This window comes from Hyaena hyaena, unplaced genomic scaffold (genome assembly GCF_003009895.1).
Source record: "Hyaena hyaena isolate Hyena2069 unplaced genomic scaffold, ASM300989v1 scaffold_96, whole genome shotgun sequence".
In the NCBI taxonomy this organism is placed as follows: domain Eukaryota; kingdom Metazoa; phylum Chordata; class Mammalia; order Carnivora; family Hyaenidae; genus Hyaena; species Hyaena hyaena.
In genome coordinates this window covers 1731909-1753747 of record NW_024080729.1, presented here as the reverse complement: position 1 = coordinate 1753747, position 21839 = coordinate 1731909, and the positions used below count along the sequence as shown (strand labels likewise).

Sequence of the window (21839 nt, the reverse complement as noted above, 5' to 3'; positions counted from 1 at the left end):
CCTCTCTCTCTGGCCCTCCCCTGCTCATGCTGTCTCTCTCTCTCTCTCTCCTAGAAATAAATAAAACATTAAAAAAAAAATTAAAAAAAAAAAAGAGCAGGTGGGGCCTTAGACCCCAGGATGGAAGAGCGAGGGAGGGAAGGACAGTGTTTCTGCAGAGCCTACCACGGCCAGACAGCAGTCTGACCCCACCCCCACCCCCGGCCGCTGTGGGGTTCCAGGCATCATCGCACCCAGCTGTGGGGTGGAGTTCCAGGTGCCACAACCTCACTGCTTCAAATCTCTCAAAGCTACCTCTCCATCGGCCCTCCAGGCTGGCCTTCACCCCAGCTCAGAGGGGGCAGGAAGATTAGCTCTGAGGTTTAAAACTCAGGGGGGCACCTGGGTGGCTCAGTCGGTTGAGCGGCTGACTTTGGCTCAGTCATAATCTCACGGTTTGCGGGTTCGAGCCCTGCATCGGGCTCTGTGCTGACAGCCAGCTCAGAGCCTGGAGCCTGTTTCAGATGCTGTGTCTCCCTCTCTCTCCGACCCTCTCCTGCTCATGCTGTCTCTTTGCCTCAGAAATAAATAAAAAACATTAACAAAAAAAAAAACTCAACGGGGCGCCTGGGTGGCTTAGTCGGTTAAGCGTCCGACTTTCGCTTAGGTCATGATCTTGTGGTTCGTGGGTTTGGGCCCCGCATCGGGATCTGTGCTGACTGCCAGCTCGGAGCCTGGAGCCTGTTCCAGAGTCTGTGACTCCCTCTCTCTCTGACCCTCCCCTGCTCACACTGTCTCTCTCTCTCTCCTAGAAATAAATAAAACATTAAAAAAAAAAAACAAAACAAAACTCAGGGAGCCGAGATGTAAGGGCCTGATTGGCTTTATGCCTCTCTCCAGGAGGACAGCACTTACTGTGCCCCAGGACTCCAAGGCCCAAGAGCCGTTCCTCATCCCCAACCCCATTAGTGAAAACACACTGTCCCCTGTGGTCAGCAAGAAACAGTCCTCCCTGACTCCTCTCCTTCGCCTACACCTCACACCCAACCCACCGGCAACCCCACCAGCTTGACCTTCAAAACTGATCCCAAGTCGAAGGGGCGGCTGGGCCTCAGCGAGTCCGTTAAGCGTCTGACTCTTGGTTTCAGCTCAGGTTATGATCTTATGGTTTCATGAGTTCAAGTCCCGCATCAGGCTCTGTGCTGACAGTGCCGAGCCCACTTGAGATTCTCTCTCTCTCCCTCTCTCTGCCTCTTCCCGACTCACACTGTCTCAAAAATGAATTTAAAAACAAAACAAAAACTGATGCCGACTCTGACCTGGACGATGCCATCCTAGTTTAGCCATCACCATCTTCTGCCCCAATTACCATAGCAGCCTCCTGATAGGTCTACTCTGCTTCTTCCCTTGCCCGGTACAGTCTATTCTCCACAAGAAGCCAAGAGAGCCCTTTACAACACTTCCTCTGCTTTCTCTCCTCTTCCCTACCATCTTCCCTCCCTCTCACGTGGAGTCAAAGCCAATGCCTTTCCAACAGGCTACCGTGCCCCCTGTCATCTGTTCCCTTAGGTTCCACTGCACCCTCCATTGTGGTCACACTGCTCTCCCTATTGTTCTTCAAAGCAGGCCAAGCCCACTCCTACCTCAGGGCCTTTGCACTTGCAGCTCCTGCTGCCAGATTGCCCTTCCCCAGATTTCCAGAATTCACTCTCCCTCACTTCCTTCAGCTCTCTTTCAAGAGAGAGAAGCCTTCCCTGACCACCCCATTCTTAAATGGCATGCCTGCCCCCACTTTTGCCACTTGCAATCCCTTTCCCTGCTCTCTGTGTTCTTCATGACACTCATCGACACCCTGAATATTAAACTCACTCATTCATTCTCTGTGTCCCTTTCAAAAGGCAAACACCCCTGGGAGAGAAAGCATGTGAAATCCCTGAAAAGGATGAACAATCTTTTTTCTTTTTTTTTTTCCAAGAGTCAATTCAGGAAGCACAAAGTTTAAGAACATATTTTCTTTAGCATGGAGTACATTTATAAATCAAGAAATGCAACACCTCCCCCCCCCCCGTTAAGTATCCTCATTATTGTTTTTTTCTCCATCACTGAAGGGTTTCACTCCTTTTTTTGGCTAAAATTGTAGAAACCACATAAGTGGCTCACACCATAGGATCTGATTACAATGCTGAGCCTCCGAACAACTTGTAAACGATTTGGAACTCAGTAGGTCGGGGGAGAAGAGTGAAGGATTTGGGGATGGGGGAGGCCAATTGGACCAGAGTTCAATCACAGCCAGACGCAGAAAAGTCATTGCTGTTCGGAAGCTCCTAGGGGCTGGGGGGCGGGGGCTGCCTCTTAGGAGGAAAGTGAGTCTGGAATAGGCAGTCGTGCAGTAAAGGGCTGGGTACAAAGCACAGCTATCTCCCCACCTACAAAGTGGCTCCGAGGGAACGTTGTTGCTATAAACGTCCACAGGAGGAAAATGCGAGGAGGGGTGGAATTCTGCCACCCCTCCTTCTGGGACAGGGTCTCAGTCTTGCTCCCTCATTCCCCTGATCGTGTGTCACAGGCCTGTACACAGAGCCTCACTGCCACTTCCCTGGTGGCAGCCTCTGTGACTCACTGGCTTCCTGAGCCAGGCCCAGGCACTGGAGTCACTCACTTAGCAGGACCTCCTCTGAACAGCCGCCGGCCCCGCTGCGACCCTGCATACTCCCCGTGGGCCAGGCACCGGCAAAGAATGGCTTTCTAGGGATGCCTGGGTGGCACAGTCGATTAAGCGTCGGGCTCTTGATCTCGGCTCAGGTCATGATCCCACAGTTCATGAGTTCAAGCCCCGCAATGGGCTCTGTGCTGATGGCACGAAGCCTGCTTGGGGTCCCATCTCTCCTTCTCTCTGACCCTCCCCTGCTTGTGCTCACTCTCTCAAAACTAATTTTTTTTTAATGTTTTATTTATTTCTGAGAGAGGCAGTGCAAGCAGGGGAGGGTCAGAGAGAAAGGGAGATACAGAATCCGAAACAGGCTCCAGGCTCTGAGCTGTCAGCACAGAGCCCGACGCGGGGCTTGAACCCACTAACCGTCAGATCATGACCTGAGCTGAAGTCGGACGCTTAACTGACTAAGCCACCCAGGCGCCCCACAAAACTAATTTAAAAAAAAATGGCTTTCCATGCGTTCCCACTCCCTCTTCACCACCCCTCCCTCAGGAAGGCGCTATTATTGCCATCTTGTGCATGAGGCGCAGAGCACAGCCAGGCCGCACAGCCAGTGAGTGGCTGAGGCAGAACCTGAACCCAGATCTGTTTCAGAAGCCTCTACTCCTTCAGGCCACGTACTCCCACCGGAGACAGATGACTATTCATCAACTTTGGTATATTTAGTTGCTGGCTTCTGAAATTAGACCTTGGTGGTGTCATGGAGCCTGGCAAATCATGTGCAACAGCTGACCTCAGAGCTGTTAGCCGCTGACACCTGGGTGTGAAGAACGTCTCTGGTTACTCCCCTCCCCGCAGGCACTGACACAAGAAGGAAAGAAAGCAGTGGAGGGGGAGGTGGCTGTAGGACCACTTGGCAGACCCTTCCCAGAATCCTCCTCTCCCGTTGCCATGGCGCCACCTCTGCAGAGGCCTGGGCCCTGGCGGTGAGGGTGAGGTGGGGCCAGAGGAAAGCTACCTGGAAGAAAAGGAGCTAGCCTGTTCGTGGGGTCCCTCTGGAAAAGGGGGCTGCAGAGGTGTCAGTCCTGAGACCCTGTTCCCAGGGCCGCCCTCAGTGGAAGGTGATTCTCAGGAGGAAGTGAGAAAGACTGAGCAGAGATGGGTGAGAAGGGCGACAGAAGTATGTGGAAGGATGGGAAAACTGAGGCACAGGAGGACGCCTGGCACCTGCAAGGACTGGATACCGGATACCACTAGCCCAGTGCCCGGCAAACAGTAGGTGCTTAATGAGTGTCATTATCCTAAGTGCTCAAAAGAGTCTTCCTGGGTAGGAAGAGCAGTGAGCCCCAGTTTGCTGGGACCAGGAACGGAGCCTGAGTGCTACGCCAGGAGGATGCACTCGGGGCTCCCGCGGGCGAGGGGGTCCCCCAAAGCGTCAGCTCCCCTCAGAGCCGGGGCGGCTCTGCCCCGCAAGGCTGGCTGGGGAGGCCTTCAGGAGAAGAATAGACCCTCCTGCCACTCAGCCCAGCTGGGGCCACAGTCCACGGGTCCGGCCCAGCCCCCATCCTGGCACGGGCACAGCGGGTGAGCGCACGCCTGGCACAGGCCCCGGTGCCTGGGAGAGAGGCTCCGAGCAGGCGGCTTTGTATTTTGTGAAAACCAAATCCACAACTGAGCTCTCCAGCCAAGCAGGGCCTGCTGGGAAGGCTGGCGGGCCTCTCTTCCCGTCCCCCTGCTGGGGCCCACCCTTCTCTCCTCAGCCCCCACCCAGGAACCATGGGGAGCACCAGCTGCCACCCGGGCTGGCATGGGGGGCAGAGGGGGATGGGCCTGGGCCCAGCTCTGGGGAGCCAGGGTTCACCCCCCCACCCTGACCCCCTTCCTGCCTAGAATAAATTGGAATACAAATCAGAAGGAAACGCTTTCCTCTGTTTGAACAAATTGCTATGGATTCCTCCCTGTCTCAGGTCAGGGCTCGCAATGGGGGATATTTTCACTCGCCGACTGCTAATAGACTCAGGAGAAGCTGCTGGATCGATGGAGGCCGGGGAAAATTAGCCAGGAGCTCTAGGCCAGCCTCGGCCTGCCTCTGGCCCCCACTTCAGGTCTCCTAGAAGCGGGGTTGGGGGGGCCAGCCGTAACCCAGGCTGGATTAAGTACTGGGCTAATGGCCCAGAGTGCCGGCTGCCGGCTCCTGCCCCCTGCCTGGGAGCCAAGGGCTATCTGAGAGGCAGTGGGATAAAGGTGGACCCAGAGAAGGCCCTGAAAGAGGCCAGCAGTCTTCCCACATGTGCACACCTGGTCCCCTGCACAGGCTCTTGTGTACATCGCCATGCGTATACACTCTTTCAGCACACGTATGTCCCAGTGTACACAAAAAATACATGTAAAGTGCACATGCACAGTGTAGAGAGAATGGGGGTGGGGGTGGGGATGTATTTTAGCTCCTATCAAGGTGCCCAGTGGGAGCCGTTTATCTCATGCCAGTGGTCCTACAGATACACACACAGACATAGACACACACACACACACACACACGCTGATCACGAGCACACAGAGCTAGCTCCCCACTCAATCACCTCTCGGCCTGGCTCTCTGGAGCCACCCCTTACCCCTGCCCCAGCTCCAACAGAATGAGGGGGAGGAGGGGGGGAGGAGGGATGCGGCCCACCCCTGCCCTGGACAGCCTCACAGTCCCTGCTCCTTCAGCTCCCGAGAAAGGGAGTGAGGCAGGTGGGGGTGTTGATGCTTCAGGCACATCAGGGCATCCCTCAGGACTGAACCCTCCCGGCACTGCGCGAGGCCACTGCGGCAGTGGGCGGTGTCAGGGGCCGTGGCTGTATGGGGGAGCTGAGGGGGCGGGAGGGGAGAGCTTTCTGTATGCCCCAGAAGGAGGTGAGATGGCTTGATCCCAAGAAAGCCACTCATAGCTCCTGCTGGCTGCCCTAGCCCACGTGAAGCCACACATGCACAGGCACATGTGTGTGCGTGCGTGCGCACACACGCACGCACGCACACACACACTCACACACACTCCCTTCAGTAAATCAGAGCCCAAGTCTGGCTTGGAAAAGATGTAGGAGAGAAGGGTATTCACTGGCAGGCAAAAACCATGCCACTAGCCCGGTGTGACTCTTTGCCTCTGGCTACTGGTTTTCTGCCTCTAAACACTGAGCAGTTAGGGAAAGGTGACCTCTTAGCCCATTATCTTTGACCTTCTCAGAGACTGTCCCCACCTCTTTCTTAATTTTGAATTCAGCAGGTGGGGAGCTAAAGATCATGCCTCTTGTGGCAATGCCTAGAAGACCTGTAGACTCTGGGTTTGTCCTCAGTGATCCCCCAACTCTGCCCTCCCCAAGTGTGAGGCCCCCTTCAATCCTTTAGCGAGAGCCTAGACTCTATCAGGAAGGTCTTGGAGAAATCGATGGGCTAGGGTTCTGGCCACAAAATCCTAGGAAGTAAATGAGCAGCTCACAGGTCTGATGGCCGCAGGGGAGAGTTTTCATTCCAGAGTCAGGGCTTATATGTGCGTCCTAAAGAAAAACCTAGGAACAAAGAGCTCAGCAAAACAGGCTAGATCTGAAAAAGCAAGATCTGATGGCTTAGGCAGGATGTCGTAAAGCTGTCGGTGTCTCCCCCCTCCCCACCACATGCTTTCCCCTAACCACCTCATTGCACACCAGCCAGAACCTGCTTCTCTCTGCCTGAGGCCATCTCTGGCCACTAGAGCTTACACTGCATGTGTACTGGGCTAGAAGTACCGGGAAATTAATACCCCCAGGAGCAGCCTTCAACCAACACAGAGTTGGTGTATACATGCCCCAGATCCTTCACCATGGTGGGAGAGTGTTTTACATAGTGTCCCAGAGGTCCACAATGGGACATGTTGGTGACTGGCTTGACGACAATGCACTTAGCTTGGCTCCCTACCAGAGGTTTACATCTCCATTTCCCTACCAGAGTTTTCCAAGCTCACCTGCCAAATAAACTACCTCACTTGGCTCCTTATCTCAGCATCTGCTTCTGGGGAACCCACACTAAGACTGGGAGCCCAAGCCAATCCTGATCATCATGGTGTCCACTATTAAATCTCTCACATGGCCACAACCCAGAACCCTCGTACTGCTCAGCAATCACACCCACCAACATCAAATAACCTACCATGCTTCCCTACCTCCACCCATGACTTCCTTGGAAACTTCCTTGCATGAATACTAACGCTTCAAGATCCAACTCATCTGATCAACCAACCTGGCCACTGGCGAAAGGCTTGAGGGCTGCCAGGTATTCTCAGAGCAACCTTCTGGTAACAGCGGCCATGTTTCTGCTGGCTAACTTGTCAATAACTCTGAGGTGAGACTTAGGCAGTAGGACAGGGATGTTGGGCCTGGAGGGGACTGGCAGCAAACTCCAGTTCACACTGCCAAGCCAACTGCCTCCTCTACCCACAAGGGGGGGCTCCCTGACATTTCCATTGAGGACTTCTAACATCTAAGCAGGAGTCCTGGACCCAGAATGAGCCCCAGATCCTGCAGTCCAGATGCAATGAGGCCTGGAAATGAGAAATGCATTCACAGGGGTGGGGGGAGAATTATAAAGATATGGACATAAAAGAACATATAAATAGCATGTAGACGTGTCCTGGCTTCTCCTGAACCTACAAGGTGATACTGGAGAACGAGAAAGATCCAGCATAGAGTCCCTTGACATGGCTTTTAACTTCAGCTTTGATGCCTAATTGCTGTGTGACCTTGACAAGCCAGTTACCTTCACTGGTCTCAGTTTCTTCTTGCACTGAATCTCAAAGATCTGCTGCTGGGTCACTTAAGCCCAATGCCCGGAAGATGAGCTCACCCCTTGCCACACCTTGTGGCCCCATCTCAAGGCCTTCCCTCCGCCTACTCTACGGCCTTATTCTAGAAAGGAGAGTAAAGCTAGGCCTTGCCACTTCCATGTGGGCTTATGTACTTTACTGGAAGTTAAAGTGATCTCCCCCAAGGCTCCCCCCCGCATTTTACTGAAATGCCAGAACCAAACACAGGTAGATGGGGCCACCAGAGTCCCTACCTCTGTCCTCCGATGTCCCTCTCAGAGATGGGAAAAGGTGCCTTCATTAAGAGTTTCTTAAGAATCACACAGAGAAAGTCCGAGGGCCAAAGAGATGTTCAAGTTCAGCTCAAAGGCCTCAGCTCCTAAGTCTTTCTGATAAGAGATTATGTTAAGGCAAGTGGACATAGGGTCAGACAATGAGAAGAAGTTCCCAGCAACAAGGATCAGAGACACTGAACAAACAGTAATGGAGTAGCCTGGTCTCAGATGGGCATGGGCCTGAGTGGGAGAAAGATGAGCTAGATCGTCACCTCTACAGTACTCTCCAGTCCCTGTTATGGACCTTCAGTTTCTAGTCTAAAAATCCACAGAGCTCTCCTGGTGGCTGTGAGCGAAAACACCTACCTGCTTGTGGAAGGAGGTACCAACCAGCAGAAATGAACAACTTCAGGCAAGCGTGAATGGTGCCGGCCGGGGGTGGGGAGGAAGGAAGAAGAGCGCTGGAAGATACAGGGCACCTGGGTGGCTCAGTCAGTCAAGCATCTGACACTTGATTTTGGCTCAGGGCATAATCTCACCATGCATGAGTTCAAGCTCTGTGTCAGGCTCTGCACTGACTGACAGTTCAGAGCCTGCTTGGGATTCTCTCTTTCCCTCTCTCTCTGCCTCTCCCTCATTCTCTCTCCCTCTCTCAAAATAAATAAACTTAAAAAAAAAAAAAAGCACTGGCAGATGAGAAGCTGGACCCCTCATGAATGTCTCGGTGACCCCAAGGAAGTCTCTTTCCCTATGTCTCTCAGTCTTCTCTGAGGTTCCCTCTGGGCATCCTCAAAGCAGCTAGAGTCCCTTCCAGGGAGGGGTGAGAGGAGTACTGACATTCACCTAAATCCTCTCTCAATTCAAGAAATGCCAACTGGCCCTGAGGTAAGGATTTGTGGTAAAGACTACTCATTACCTACCCGGTACCCATTGTCTACTTCTTTCTAACATAACCTGATATTTTCCTAGGTGACAATGTGCCTATCTGAGAGACTACGTTTCTCAGTGTCCGTGCAGCTAAGAATAGCCAAGGGGATGCAAGCAGAAATCATGGGGGGCGGGGGGGGGGGCGGCTTCTGGAAAAGCTCTTTAACAGAAGCTGACTCAGCTGGCAGGTCCACCCTTTTAATGGTTCCTCCTTTCCTCCTGTCTGGAATGTGTCATGATGGCTGAGCTCCAGCAGCACTTTGGTGACTTTGAGGCAAACCGCTCTAAGGCTGGAGTTCTTTATGGTGTGTGTGTGTGTGTGTGTGTGTGTGTGTGTGTGTGTCTCATTCCCAGACATTCTGACTTAACTGGTATAAAGTATGACCCTAGGCATCAGGGTTTTTAAGCCCCCACCTGGTAATTCTAACATGCGGCAGAGTTTGAGAAGCACCATTGTAAAGAGCAGAGCAGTAAGATGGAAGGAGAATGGATCTCCACTGATCAGGGAGTCACCATAGCAGTCATGAATAGTCTACCTCTCCACTTAAGAAAGTCAGCTTTAACTTGTTAGAGGCTCTGTAGTCAAATCTTTATTTCTAAGCAACAGAAGGTGAGGTCTATCTGATACAGAACTGAGGGTCCTCAGCCAACACATCCTCCACAACACATACTGGGGAGTAAAACATGGCCAGATACTTCCTTCAGGAACCTCACATGTGGGGCAGCAGGCAGACACTAGACTTGGCACTGGGCAGGCTAGAGTTCAAGTCCTTACCCCACTACCTGCTAACCATACAGCCTTGGGCAAGTCACTCAAACTTCTCCATCTGGAAAAACAAGGGCTTTGGGAAAAGGCTGCATTTTCCTGCTCCACTGTGAGCTTCCCTTGGGGGGGAAGGTAGGTGCCCTTCACCCCTGCAGCCGCGGCACCCACCACCCTTCCAGACACTTGGCAGATAGATACTCATTAAATATTTGCTTGGTTTATACTGAATTGCTGTGATGTGGTCCAGCTCTGAAATTTTCATTTTTCTCTAAACCAAAGAGAGAAAAGAATAAACAAAAGGGCAACGTTTCAAAATGGTAACAGAATTTACCTACTGAAAATCAATGAAAACAGCATTTCTGGGGTGGTTTCTTCCAGGCTCTCTAGGTTCGGGACTGGAAATCCTGCTGTCAGAAGTAGGGGGAGGGGCCAGTCTCCCAAAGATCATGACCCGAACTTGGCAGTTAGAACTATTAAACTAGAGCCTCCCTGCTCATAATTTACAGAATAATAAGCATAGGGTTTTTGTTTTTGTTTTTTTCAACTCCCAGGGTCCAGATGAGCTTGGCTGAAACAAAGCTTGGGCGGTGACCCAGAAAACCCAGAAATGCCCTCAGAAAGCCCAGGGGAAGAAGACATCTGTTTAGGCCTGACTCCTTCGGATGCACTGTCTCCACCAGCTGTGCCCAAGAATCAAATGGAGGGCTCTCACAGCCACAGCTGCCTTGATGCCACCTGCAGAGTTTCTGATTCAGGAGACTGGGGGTGGAGCCGTGCATCTGTCCTTGGAAACGCTCTCCAGGCGGTTCTGACACGCCCCTGGGGTTGAGAACCACTTCCAGCCCCTCCAGATCATCAAAGTCTATTTCAGCTGACTTTCTGGGACTGGAAAGGAACCCAGAAGAGCCCGGGGGTGGAATCTCCAAAGCTGGCCAAGCGGTGCCCCCATGCCTGCCCAGGCCACCACCCACTGACCTAAATCGCCCACCCCTGCAGCCCCGGCTTCCCACAGGCGGAAGGCCAGGCAAGGGGAGCAGGAAATGCTGTCGAGGCCCTCCCTGGCCCGCCACGTCTCTCAAAAGCGCAGCCCGCACCTCCTGCTTGCAACACGCCACCCACACCCGGGGCTCCCTACCATCTGCCCGCCTCCCCCTCTGCTCTCGCGAAACAGAGTCCCCAGAGTTCGCCTGAGAGCTTGCAAAGCATGATCACTGTCGGGCTTCCCGGGAATCCTAAGAGGCGAGCGTGCCTAAACCGGCCTTCCAGATAGGGAAACTGAGGCTCGGAAGTGAGGCTACCGGGCCACAGCCCCTCACAGGCAGCAAGCTACCTACTTGGCCCTCCAGCCCAAGTCTGCCGCTTGAGTCCAACCTTCGTCCTGTGTGCCCTTGCTCTCCAAAGAGCGACTGGACCGGCGGCATGGGCATCACACCCAGGAGTTTGTTGGAAATGCAGAATCTCAGCCCAGCCCCAGACCCCCTGAATCAGCACCTGCAGTTTCACAAAATCCCCAGAGGATCTTGAGGAGCCCTGCTGCCTCTCTGCCAACCTCCTAGTCCCCAGACGGCCTTCATCCGTTTCCTCTTCCACCTCACATGGCCCTTCCTCCCACAGACCCCGTCCCTTCTCCTGGCTTTCCGGTCCCTGTCCTCTCTTAGATCTCCCCCTTCCTTCCTGATGCCACCTACTCTGTCTCTTCATCCCTTCCACCCCCAAGGTGCTGGTCTCCGCCCAGTGCCCTCACTCCACTCTCTCTTCCCCTCGGCAATTTTAGGCCACTCATGATTTCAACCCACATTGCTCTGTGCTCATAAATCCACGTGTGCAAATCTGCCTCTTTCAGAATGCTCTCCCTCCTGAGCATGAACCCCACTCACCCCACCAACATGGCCCACACACACCACACACCAGAATCCCACGGAGTTCAGAACCGCACTGGTACTGTCGTTAGAATAAAGCGACTTGTGGAGGCCTTGCTGAGTGCGGAGCACAGTGCTCAGGGCTCCCGGGCCCTCTCCCGCTGCACGCTTGTCACAAACTCATGCACTGGGTTCGACTCTCTCCACCTGACAAGCAGAAACGCCATGCTTGAGAAAGCTGATGTAACCTTTCAGGCCCTCAAGGCTGGTGCAGGGCAGAGCCGGGGTTTGGACCTGGCTTCTTACCCCAAATTCCAAGCTCGTAACAACGTCACTCCATTGCCCTAAACCGGTCTGACTTGGGTGGCCTTGACCCTGACCTTGTGTGTCAAACCTCAGAGCCATTTTCAGTCCCAGCTCTTGCCTGTGTTCTTCCTGAAGCACTTTTGGAGGCTAATGATTGTACAGTCTGATTTCTTGCATTTGCCAACAATCTCTAACTGGATCCCTTCCCCCACGCCCAACCGCCCCCTCCCACAGTCCATTCTCCACACGGCAGCTAGAGGGATTCTATTAAAAAGGTGTCAATTCATGTCTCTCTCCTGCTCAAAACCCTCCCGTGGCTCCCCACATCTCTCAGAATACAAGCCAACAACCTTACATCGCCTTCAAGGCTGCAAACAGCCTGGCCCCACTAACTCTATAGCCCCAACTCCTCCTCCCCTCCCCATCTCTCACTTTGCTCCAGCCATACTGGACTCCTCGTTGTTGCTAAACAGGCCAGGCATGCTCCTACTTCAGGGCCTTTGCACTGGCTAATCTCCCACCTGGAGTATACTTCCTGCAGATATCCACTGGGTTTCCTCCCTCGGCATCTTTAGATCTCTGTGCCGGTGGCACCTATACAAGGAAGCCTCCCAGCCACTGTATGTGAACTTGAACCACAGTCTACCCCTCCTTGTCCCTTTAGCTCCTTTCCCCGTTTTCATCGAACTCATCACCATAGAATGCATTGTATACTTGTTTATTGTTTACCATCTGTCTCCCCTCAATGTGAATGCAAACTCTGGGAGCTTATTTCTCTCGCCAGATATCTCGTGTTCCATACAGAGTCTTTACTCCTCGTAGTTCTTGTACCCATGCCCTCCTGCCCATTCTCACAGCCACCACCCTGGATGGAGTTCTCCCTATGAATTCCCCAGACAACCGCGGGACCTCCCAACCAGTCTCCCTCCTCCTAACCATCTAAATCCTCTTCAAAGCACACAGCTACACAGCAGCCTGATGTATGGCTGACATCAACCCATTTCTCTTCTCAGGACCTTCCTGACAGCTTCTCCCCCTCCCCAGGATTCCAGGATTCCCAAACACAGGCTCCGTAATCCAATCTGGGTTTGAGCCCAGCTTTAGCACTCAGACAGGTGACTTCATCTTTCTGAGCCCCCAGTTTACCTTCTTGGTAAAATGGGCTGATGATGACTCAGTCTAAGGGTTGTGGTGACTGCACATTTGTGATCTCAGCCCAGGCAGTAAACCTTACCCGTTGTTATGACTGTTCCTTTGCTGTGCCAAACTCTAACTGCCCATTCCTTTTCCACCGGTGTTCCAGCCCAAGTGAGAGACTCATTACTCCCCACACAGACCGGGTTCTTTATCCTCCCTGCCTTTGCCACAATAAGCCCTCCATCTTTCTTACCCCCAAATCAGAAGGTCCCCGGGGATGGAGTCTCACGGCCACTTCTTACCAGCTGTGTAACCTTGAGCAGGTCACTTAAAGTCTTGGAATCTCTGTCTCCTCTTCTCTTAAATGGGGACAACAAGACATGCAGAACCTTACGGGAACCAGAGGCATACAAGCACTGAGTAAGGCACGTGACACTTACTCCCTATGAGGGTTTGTTGTAATAACAGTTGATTCTCCTGAAAAGAGTCATTCCTCTTTGCATAAAGGATAGCTGAAAGAAGCATCACCAAATGCTGGATGGGATGTCAAGCGAGGTTTACTTTCTTCCTTACGATTTTTTGTATCCTGATTGTTTTGCAAAGAGCACGTGGTACTCACTGACTCAGGGCAGGTGGGGAGGAGCAATTCCATTGTTTAAAAAAGATTCTTCCGGGGGCGCCTGGGTGGCTTAGTCGGTTAAGCTTCCGACTTTCGCTTAGGTCATGATCTCGCAGTTCGTGGGTTTGAGCCCCGTGTCGGGCTCTGTGCTGACTGGCAGCTCAGAGCCTGGAGCCTATTTCAGAGTCTGTATCTCCCTCTCTCTCTCTGACCCTCCCCTGCTCACGCTGTCTCGCTCTCTCCTAGAAATGAATAAAACATTTAAAAATAAATAAATAAAAAAGATTCTTCCGTGTTAAGCACTGCTCTTGCCTCCTGTATTGGCATTCAAATGCAGTGGGGGCCCTTAATACCTAGTTCCTGTCGTGGGCAGATGTGTGCCTGCAAAGCAGAGTCTTCTGAGAAGGGGAGGAAGATGAAGAACAGGGGCCACACCCCAGGTTCACAAAGAGGCAGCTCTACGAGGGAAAGGGTCCCGGCTCTGCACACCGCCCCACCTGCGCGGGATCCCACCCAGCTGAGCCCTACTGCAGAGCTCTCCTGTGGCAAAGGGTGCAGCAAGAGTGCCTTTGGCCACAGGCAAATGCCCTGGGACACTGGGGTGGGTATGTAGGAGGTGGAGGGGGCCTGGAGCTTCAGAAGGCCCTAGGGAACCCCCATAGACCCCAGGCTGAGGCACTGGAATAACGCTCATCCCACCGGAGGCTTGAGGCCCAGGAAGCCCAGGAAAGGCAATGTAGTGGCCAAGCCCTCCCCCTGCTGGCCACATCTGGAGCGGCAGTGCCAGCAGCCTCGGGTATGGCCCCCGGGGCAGCCACACACACTCCCTGCACCTAGGGCCTGGTCAGGCTCAGGTTTCCGAGGCAGGTAGGGGGCAGAGCAATGTTCCGCCAGGACTGAGAGGCCCGGGGCCCTAACTCCCAGGCCCCTTGCCCTTGAGGGGTGGGGCCTTCTCCTGACCCAACATGGAGATGGAAGGTAGGAGTTGGGGGGAAGAAAGGCAGAGAAGTCACGGGGAGGGAGGAGGAGATGGCAGAGAGGGGTCCTTCACACTTCAGCCTGTCTCACTACTCCCAGGCCCACCCGCGCCTCCCGGGCAGCTGGAGAAGCTGAGGTTACCACAGCCCGATTTCCACTCCCGCCCCCAGGTATTGATTTCCTGCATCATTCATTTGCCGGGCCTTGGCGGCTGTGATTAGCTCCTTCCATTCTCCCTATGGAGCACTCCACCCCCCCAACCTCCTCCCTCCCCCCCCCCCCCAGCCTGTTCCTCCCTGTTCTAGCAAAGCAGAGCTAATACCAGGCTCTAAATGAGGCTTTGCCACCCGGCCCCAGCAACTCACAGCCAAGCCTGGCCAATTACAAGTGGGCCCTTGCCATGTCCCCAATACACTCCCTCAAGGGTGCTTTCCCGGCTAATAAAATCCTCTCTAACCAACCCCCCATCCACCCATGAAACACACATTCCCTGCCTGCAGTGTAGGACGGGACACCGTGCAGATCTTGACCCTAAGTGGGGCTCTCCAGCCTCGCTGCTGGGCCTGGGGAGCCCTCTCAGGCTGGCCCAGGGGCCGACATCAGCTTCAATGGGGAAAGGTGCAGGGGTGTGGGGAGACGATGCTGGCAAGGCAAAGAAACCAGCTTGACTTGCAGGCACAAGGCTCCTTCTCTCATACGGTTTCTATAACTGGAAAGGAAGGACAGAGGCTGGAACCTTCTTGAGGACGTTTAGAAACCCCTCGAGCCTTCTGTTAGCCCCAGGAGACCCGTTTTCTGATGCCATGCCTTCTCCAGGGGGAGACTTCGAACTGGACAGCCCGTCTCAAGACTTGAAGAAACTCTAGTGAAAAATCCCAAGAGTGCTCACAGCCAGGATCAACACCCAGAAGATGGCACTGGGAGACACACTTCCTGAAATTCCTTCTCTGCACCCCTCAGAGGAGGGAAAAAAACCTGACTTGGTGATAATTCTGTAAGCTATGTTGCTCTTGTCAAATTATTCAACATCTGTCTTCATGTTCCCACAAAAATTAGCATAGGATAGTAGTTTCTGATGACACCTTTGGTGAAATATTTTGACTTCCACCAGTAAGTTGCAAACAACCTGTCTTAAGGATAATGTCAATTCCTACTCCTGCATATTAAATAATCCAGAGGTTTGCTGTGTTTTTGTAAGGGAGTGGAATCCCACTGACCTGCCCTGGCTGGGAGTCCGGCGGCTGCAGAGAGGAGCGGAAGCCAGGAGGGAGGAGCGGGTGTTTTCTGATGCTATCCACACACAGGATACCTTTCCTCTATCACCTGGCTACTGCCTTTGCTCCAGAAGTAGTCCTCTGGGGCCAGCCCACCCCCCTGGCCAGCCAGAAAACAGATTGCAGGATCCACCACAGAGGACAACAAACGGGGCCAGGAGATTGGGAGGCAGGGAGGGAAGAGGGGATCCGCTCCAAATGGACCATCTGGTCCATCGCTGGGCTGCTGTAGCATCGGTGCCCCAAAGGAGGGAAGCCACCTGGCCAGACTGAGAGCACCTCCCCAGCCCTACTGCAGACAGCAGACCTCAGAGCCCGGCAACAGGACCTTGGAAAGAAGCACAATGTAGGGCTCTGGACACTTGCCTCCTACCAGCCTCAACAGAGACCGACAGCCCAAGGTAGATCGTGCCGGCTTTGCCCTCCTGTCCTTCTGCCCTCTCGAGTCAACCTCCATGTGAACCTGCCAGGCCTGGGCCAGAGGAGAAGGGGCCTGGGGTTCCCTCCCAGGACACACAGTTTTCTTTTGTGCCTTGACTAAAACCTGTCTCCCTCCTCACTGCCAAGGCAGCACTGGGCTTTCAGCCTCTTCTCTCTCCTCCACTCTGAGGTCCCCCTATGGCTGCCAGCCTAGGACTCTGTGGTTCTCCCTAAAGCAGAGCCCCTCAGAGTGTGCCCCAACCACCCTGCTGGAAAACATCCTGGACAGACTTCTTGGGGAGAAAGAATTTCAAAAAGCATTGCTCAACCTCCCCCCAAACCCCAACCATGGCCCTTCATTCCCACAGCAAACATTTGCCGAGCTCCTGCACATCCACCACACTGGATGCCAAGATACCATGATGGACACAAGTGGCCATCCCTCACCCCTACACTTTACTCTTTCGCAAGCTGCTTCACCTGCTTTCGGCAGAGAGGGAAACCGTGGTGGGGGGAGGCGTGGGCAGAAGGACTACAGTTCTACACCTAGTTCCCCTTTCTGCTGTTTCTGGCCAAAGCTTCTAGCATCACAAAGAACTCAGCAACCTCCTGCCATCTTCCTTCTCATACTAGATCTTAACCTCTTCCCCAACTACCTCAATAAAGATGCTCCACTCTGCAATTTCCCTGAGGCCCCAGCCTGCCCTGGAGCCAATGCCTCAAAGGGAAGATGCAAAGACTGTCCCCCAAGAGCCCCAGTACACCCAGCTCGCCTTGATTTACTCTAAGTTTCCAGGCACATGACGGAGGAGAAAATACAGAAAATGGGAGACAGAGAAGCCAATGGCTCAATCCTGGCCTCCCCAGTACTCTGAAATCAGGGTGCACAGACACCACCGCCCATATTCCCCACCCCACCCCACCCCTGCCCTCATTGCTGGGGTTTCCAGGCAAGGCTCAGAAGGGCTTCCCCAACATGGACCCTGTGCAGCCCTCGAGAAGCCTGGAAAAGCAGAGGTGACGAAGGAGAGGGATGACCGGGGAGACAGGTTCACCAGATCTGCCCAAGGGCACTTGGGGGGAGGGGCAGAGTAGAGGACCGCCAGGAATAGTGAGGGCTCTCTGTCACTCTCAGAGACCCTGGGGTGTGGTGAGGAGGTAAAGACCTCAGTGACATTCATCCTTAGGCCACCTCTTAAGGATGCAGTGAAGCTACAAGAAAACCTTGGAGAGAAAGAAGAAAAAGGACACCCCCCCCCCCTCCAGACCTCTCGTGTCTTCCTCTGCCCTGGGGAGACTTCTGGGGCCAGCTCAGTGGCCTCCTCCCCACAACCCAGCCTCTCTCGGTCCCTGCTACATTCTTCTCCTTCCTTCCTCTTCTGGCCTATGTAAAGGGCCAGGCAGAAAGAGACACACAAACTAATTAAGAGCAGAGTTTGGCCAGATGCCTGGGCCAGCCTCCCCAAGGAATTAAGCCCAAGCCAGCTAGCTGCGTACAGCCAGGAGCATGTCACCTCCCAGACACCCCTCAGGACACCCCTGCCTCTCGCGAGGTACCAGGAGGCAAGGCATTTAGCATCTGCACCCCTGGCTGGCAGCTGGGAGGACAATGCCTCTGCCTCCACACCAACAGAACAGGTCAAACTCTCCCCCGATCTAAAGATGAACAATTAGGCCCTGCACCCGCGACAGAGGGACGGGAACCCTCCCCAACCCAGCTATATATTATTAAAAAGTGACCTACGCAGACCACCCTGCAGTCAGAAGGCAAAGAGTAAGGGCCACCAGGCCCTGAGACTGACTGACTTGTGCTGTAAGGTCAGGGCATTGAAGCCTGCTAGAACTCAGAGGGAGGGTCCCTGAGAGTGGTGAGCCCCGGTGATCCTGGGCAGATGATGCCTGCTCTCAGGACGTTTCCCCGGAACACCCGCAGGAGAGACAGGAGAGGGGTAACCAGCCAGAGTCCCCTTGGCGCCGGAGAGCGAGGCGTAGGAACGCAGAAGCAAAGCTGCGTGGCAGGAGGCAGAGTTTGAACACGTAGCCCGATGGGTGCGTGCCGTGTTTGCGTTTCCTGGGGACGGTGGCTGAATGTGTCCGTGTACGCGCTCACTGAGAAGGAAGGTGGGGCTGGGGTTTTGTAGCTGGGAACCGGGTACAGGAAGAATTGGCTCAGGCTAGATCCGAAAACGGATGCCGGGGTTTTAGGCGCCCAATCCAGGGGATGCTGGCAACCGCTCTGGCAGTCAAGAAGCGAGTAAAAGAAGCGAAGCGGCGGCGAGAGCGGGGAAGGCGAGCCCGCCGAGCGACCGCGGTGCAGGCAGTCAGCTCACCCGCAAGCAGCGCGCAACTCCGGATCGTGCATCGCTCGGCTTCTACTCCGGAGGCCGAGCCAGGGTAGGACTAGGTTTCCGTGCAAGTCCCTGCCCCAGGCCCGGGTTTGGGGTCAGTCGGGATCTCCCGAGCCCACTGGGTGCTCCCAAGGGTTTCAAGTCACTCCTGCCCCTGGCAAGGTTTGAGGAAGTGGGCACCACCCCCTGGCATCCCCGACTTCGCGCCAGACCCTACCACCGGTCTCCGTGCTCTGAAACCGCTAGCTCGATCTCCTCGCGCCCTGAAAAGGGCGGGGACCCGGGCATCCACTCCAGAGTCGGAGCCGGGGTCCCCACCAAACCCCGGCAGCGCGCACTTTGCGCCTCTTGCAAAGTTTCCGCGCGGTGCTAAGCCAGCGTGGAGCGGGACTCGGGCTCTTACCGTAGACTCCTTGTCCCCGGCAGTGGAAGGGGATCAGCGCCAGAAGTAGAAGGCAGGTCACCTCCATCTTCACGGCCCGTGCTTCATCCCCGCGAGGCGGCGCAGCCCGAGAGGTGGCTGGGGGCGCATCCGCCGGGGCCCCGCGAAGCCCCCTGCGTCCCCCCTTTCCCCAAGAGGCGACGGAGGGGGCGGCGACGGAGACCAGGAAACTGAGGAGGCGGCGGTGGCTGCGGCGGCGACCCGGGTTTCTCCTCCGGCGGGGCCGCTGCCCGCGTGGGGACGCAGGGGGCGCTGGCCCGGCCCCGGGTGCCTTGGCGCGCCCGGCGCAGCAGCCAGCGCCCCGGCCCGAGGAGCCCGGCCGCTGATCCGCCTCGGGTCCCCAGGTCTGTCTGTTCTGTGTGCTGGGCGCCGGGGACCCCTCTGCGGCGGCAGGGGCTCTTCGATCCAACAGGCCACCGACGACTGACAAACTTGTCTTTTTCCCCGCCCAGCGGACGCCCCTCCGCGGAGCGGGGGCTGGAAGGCCCGGGCTTCGCTCGGGTTAATCCGCTGTCTCCAGTCCTGCTGCGGGTGCTGGGGTCTCAGTAGCCCGACCCAAGGGGGCCGGATTGGGCGCCCTCCTGGCGGCGAAGGAGCCCCGGCCCCGGCCCTCCTGAGCGGGGGAGAAGCGCTGGCTGGGCTCGGCCGAGAGGCGAGAGCCGCGGGTCCCCAGGTCCGCGAAGTTAACCGAGCCACCGAGGAACCCCGGGGAGGAATCGCGCCCCGGCGCCCGGCGGGAAGCAGGCGAGCAATTCCAGCCAAGAGAGACCCCAGAAAGCGGGGAAAGGAGGAAAGTTTGAGTCGTTTGAAAAATATTCGCGCTCTCGGCGAGGCCGGGGCTGCGGCGCGGGCGCCGCTCGCCGCCTCCGCTCTCCGCGCTGCGCTCCCGCCGTCTGGCCGCGGCCGTGGCGCTCCCGGGCTCGATGCTCTCCGGAGGGCCGGGCTGCGCCGCGCCCCAAGTTGGTCGTCCCCGCCCCCGCCCGGCGGCCTCGGCCGGCGGGGGCCCCGAGCGGGCGGGGCCGGGCCGGGCTCCCGGGCGCGGCGGCCGCTGGGCTCGCGGCCGCGGGAGCGCTCCGCTCGCTCGGCAACTTGGGCTTCGCTGTGCTGCTTTTTCCCCCCTCGGAGCTTTTCATTCCGCGCTCCCCCCGCCTCCCTCCCTCCCTTCCTCCTCCCTCCTCCTCGCGTCTCCTCGTTCGGTCTCTCGCTCTCCCACCCTTTGTCGCTCGCTCTCCTGTTTGATTCCCCTCCAGTTAAAAAAAGGAGCCAATTAAAGGCAGCCCAGCTCGCCCGGCCCAGCCTCTGTCCAATTTCCTCGCCTCCCCCAGGACCAATTAGAGAAAACAAAACAGGGCTGGGGGAAGCAGACTGCCTGCTTTCTGCTTTCTCCTCTCTCTCTCTCTCTCTCTCTCTCTCTGCCCCTCCCCCTTCTTTCCCTCTCTCCTCCCCCCCACCCCCCCGGCAGGAAAATGTCAGAAAGCAGAAATGGATCCATCTATCCCGAAGACAGTGGCGGAGGGACGTGGGTCTCGGCGCGGGCTCTGCAGCCGCGCGCTCGCACGCTCGCTCTTCGCCCGCCCTTGCACACCCAGACTGGCTGCCGAGCCGGGCACACCGATTCCAGTACGCTCGCGGGGCAACCACGGCCGCTCGCCCTGGGGACCGAAGCCTGCGGGGCACCGCACACTTTGTAAATGTTTTGCACTTCTGGTGGTCGGAACTAAAGCGGGGGTCAGAGGGAAAGGCCAAGGGCCCGCGTCTTTTGGGGTCCTGCAGGCGCGCGAGCCGGCCGCCTGCTGTGGGTCTGCAGGGCTGTCTGCGCGGCCCGGGAGTCCCTCCGCCCCCGGCCGAGCCCCCGCCCCTTTCCAGGCAGCCTCGGCCTCTCCCTGCGTAGGGCGTGGGGGCCACCGCCGGAGCAGCTGGCTGAGCCCCGGGCTGAGGGCGCGCGCTTAGAGCTCCAGCCCTAGCGTGGGCCCACAGGTTGCCAACAGGTTTGTCCGCAGGACCCCGCCACCGGAGCTCCCCTAGGCCACCCACATTCTCCCCAGCTCGCCCCTCTCGCTCCCCATCCTGCCTCTCCGTAGGACCTCAGGCGCCCCCAAGCGCCCCAGGGGCGCACTCTCTTCCGGCAGCCAAGCCCCGGGCCCGTTCCAGCTGCGGGCGTCAGGCACTCCGGAACTCCGCTACCTCACCCCGCCTCCCAGAGCTGGGGTGGGCAGAGCGCTCCTCCCAAACGCCAGCAGGGAGGGGGCGTAGGCTGCAAGGCCGGGAGGGCTGCCTCCCCTCCGTCTCCGACCGCGTCCCCCTACCCGGGTCCTGCTAATCTCACCTGCTTCACCTGTCGCCGTATTTTTTATCTCGGCTTGTGCGCGAGGACTGTATCAGGGTGGCCCGTGGGAGCGCGGTCAGCTAACAAGCGAGGAGATTATTAACCTCCTTCCCCCACCCTCCGGAACTGTTCAGTATCTTGGCTGTGATGGTGGTTCCACGACTCTGCGTTTACCAAAACTCAAAGAACTTACACCAAAAAAGATTTAATTTTTCAACATGTAAATTACTACATACACTTAAAAAAAATGAGAACACACCGCTTCCCCAGGTCCATTTCCTGCTAGGGCCCTCCTCCCCTGACCCTCAAGGGACTGCTCACGGGAGGACGGAGAACGTGTCCCGGCGGCAGTAGGTGTTGGATGGAATACCTGGCCCCCATGGGGCGGGGGCTGCCATCAGTTGACACCTCCTCAATTCCTTTTCTGTCCATCCGGAAACATCTGAAGACTCATTCTCCAGCCCACCTCCAACTGATTGCTCCTTCTTCATCCCTCCCCCCTCCCCCACTTCTCTCTCTTTCCTTTCCCGTGGATCCAAGGCTGCGTTAGGGGATCCAGCTTAGTGCTGAGCACCCAGAAGATGACAGCTGAAGGTTTGTTAAACGAATGGAGGAGTGATACCCATCATAAGGCCAGATACCGCAGACAGGATACCCTCAGTGCAGCCGTCCTTTCTACTCTCCACCCCACAACCAATACCCCAAAGAGAAAAATCC

The 21839-nt window shown here is 56.0% G+C and overlaps 1 protein-coding gene across 1 annotated transcript in view; it reads right to left on the bottom strand.

The window, feature by feature from the left end:
* The window catches only part of MDGA1 (MAM domain containing glycosylphosphatidylinositol anchor 1), a 56424-nt gene extending 37595 nt beyond the window's left edge, over positions 1–18829 (bottom strand). Inside the window, exon 1 of the mRNA XM_039235253.1 lies at positions 18758–18829. Within this exon, the coding sequence (XP_039091184.1) occupies positions 18758–18824 (67 nt within the window). The 5' untranslated portion in view covers positions 18825–18829. The remainder of the gene's footprint in view (positions 1–18757) is intronic.
* Between the last annotated feature and the right edge of the window lie 3010 nt (positions 18830–21839).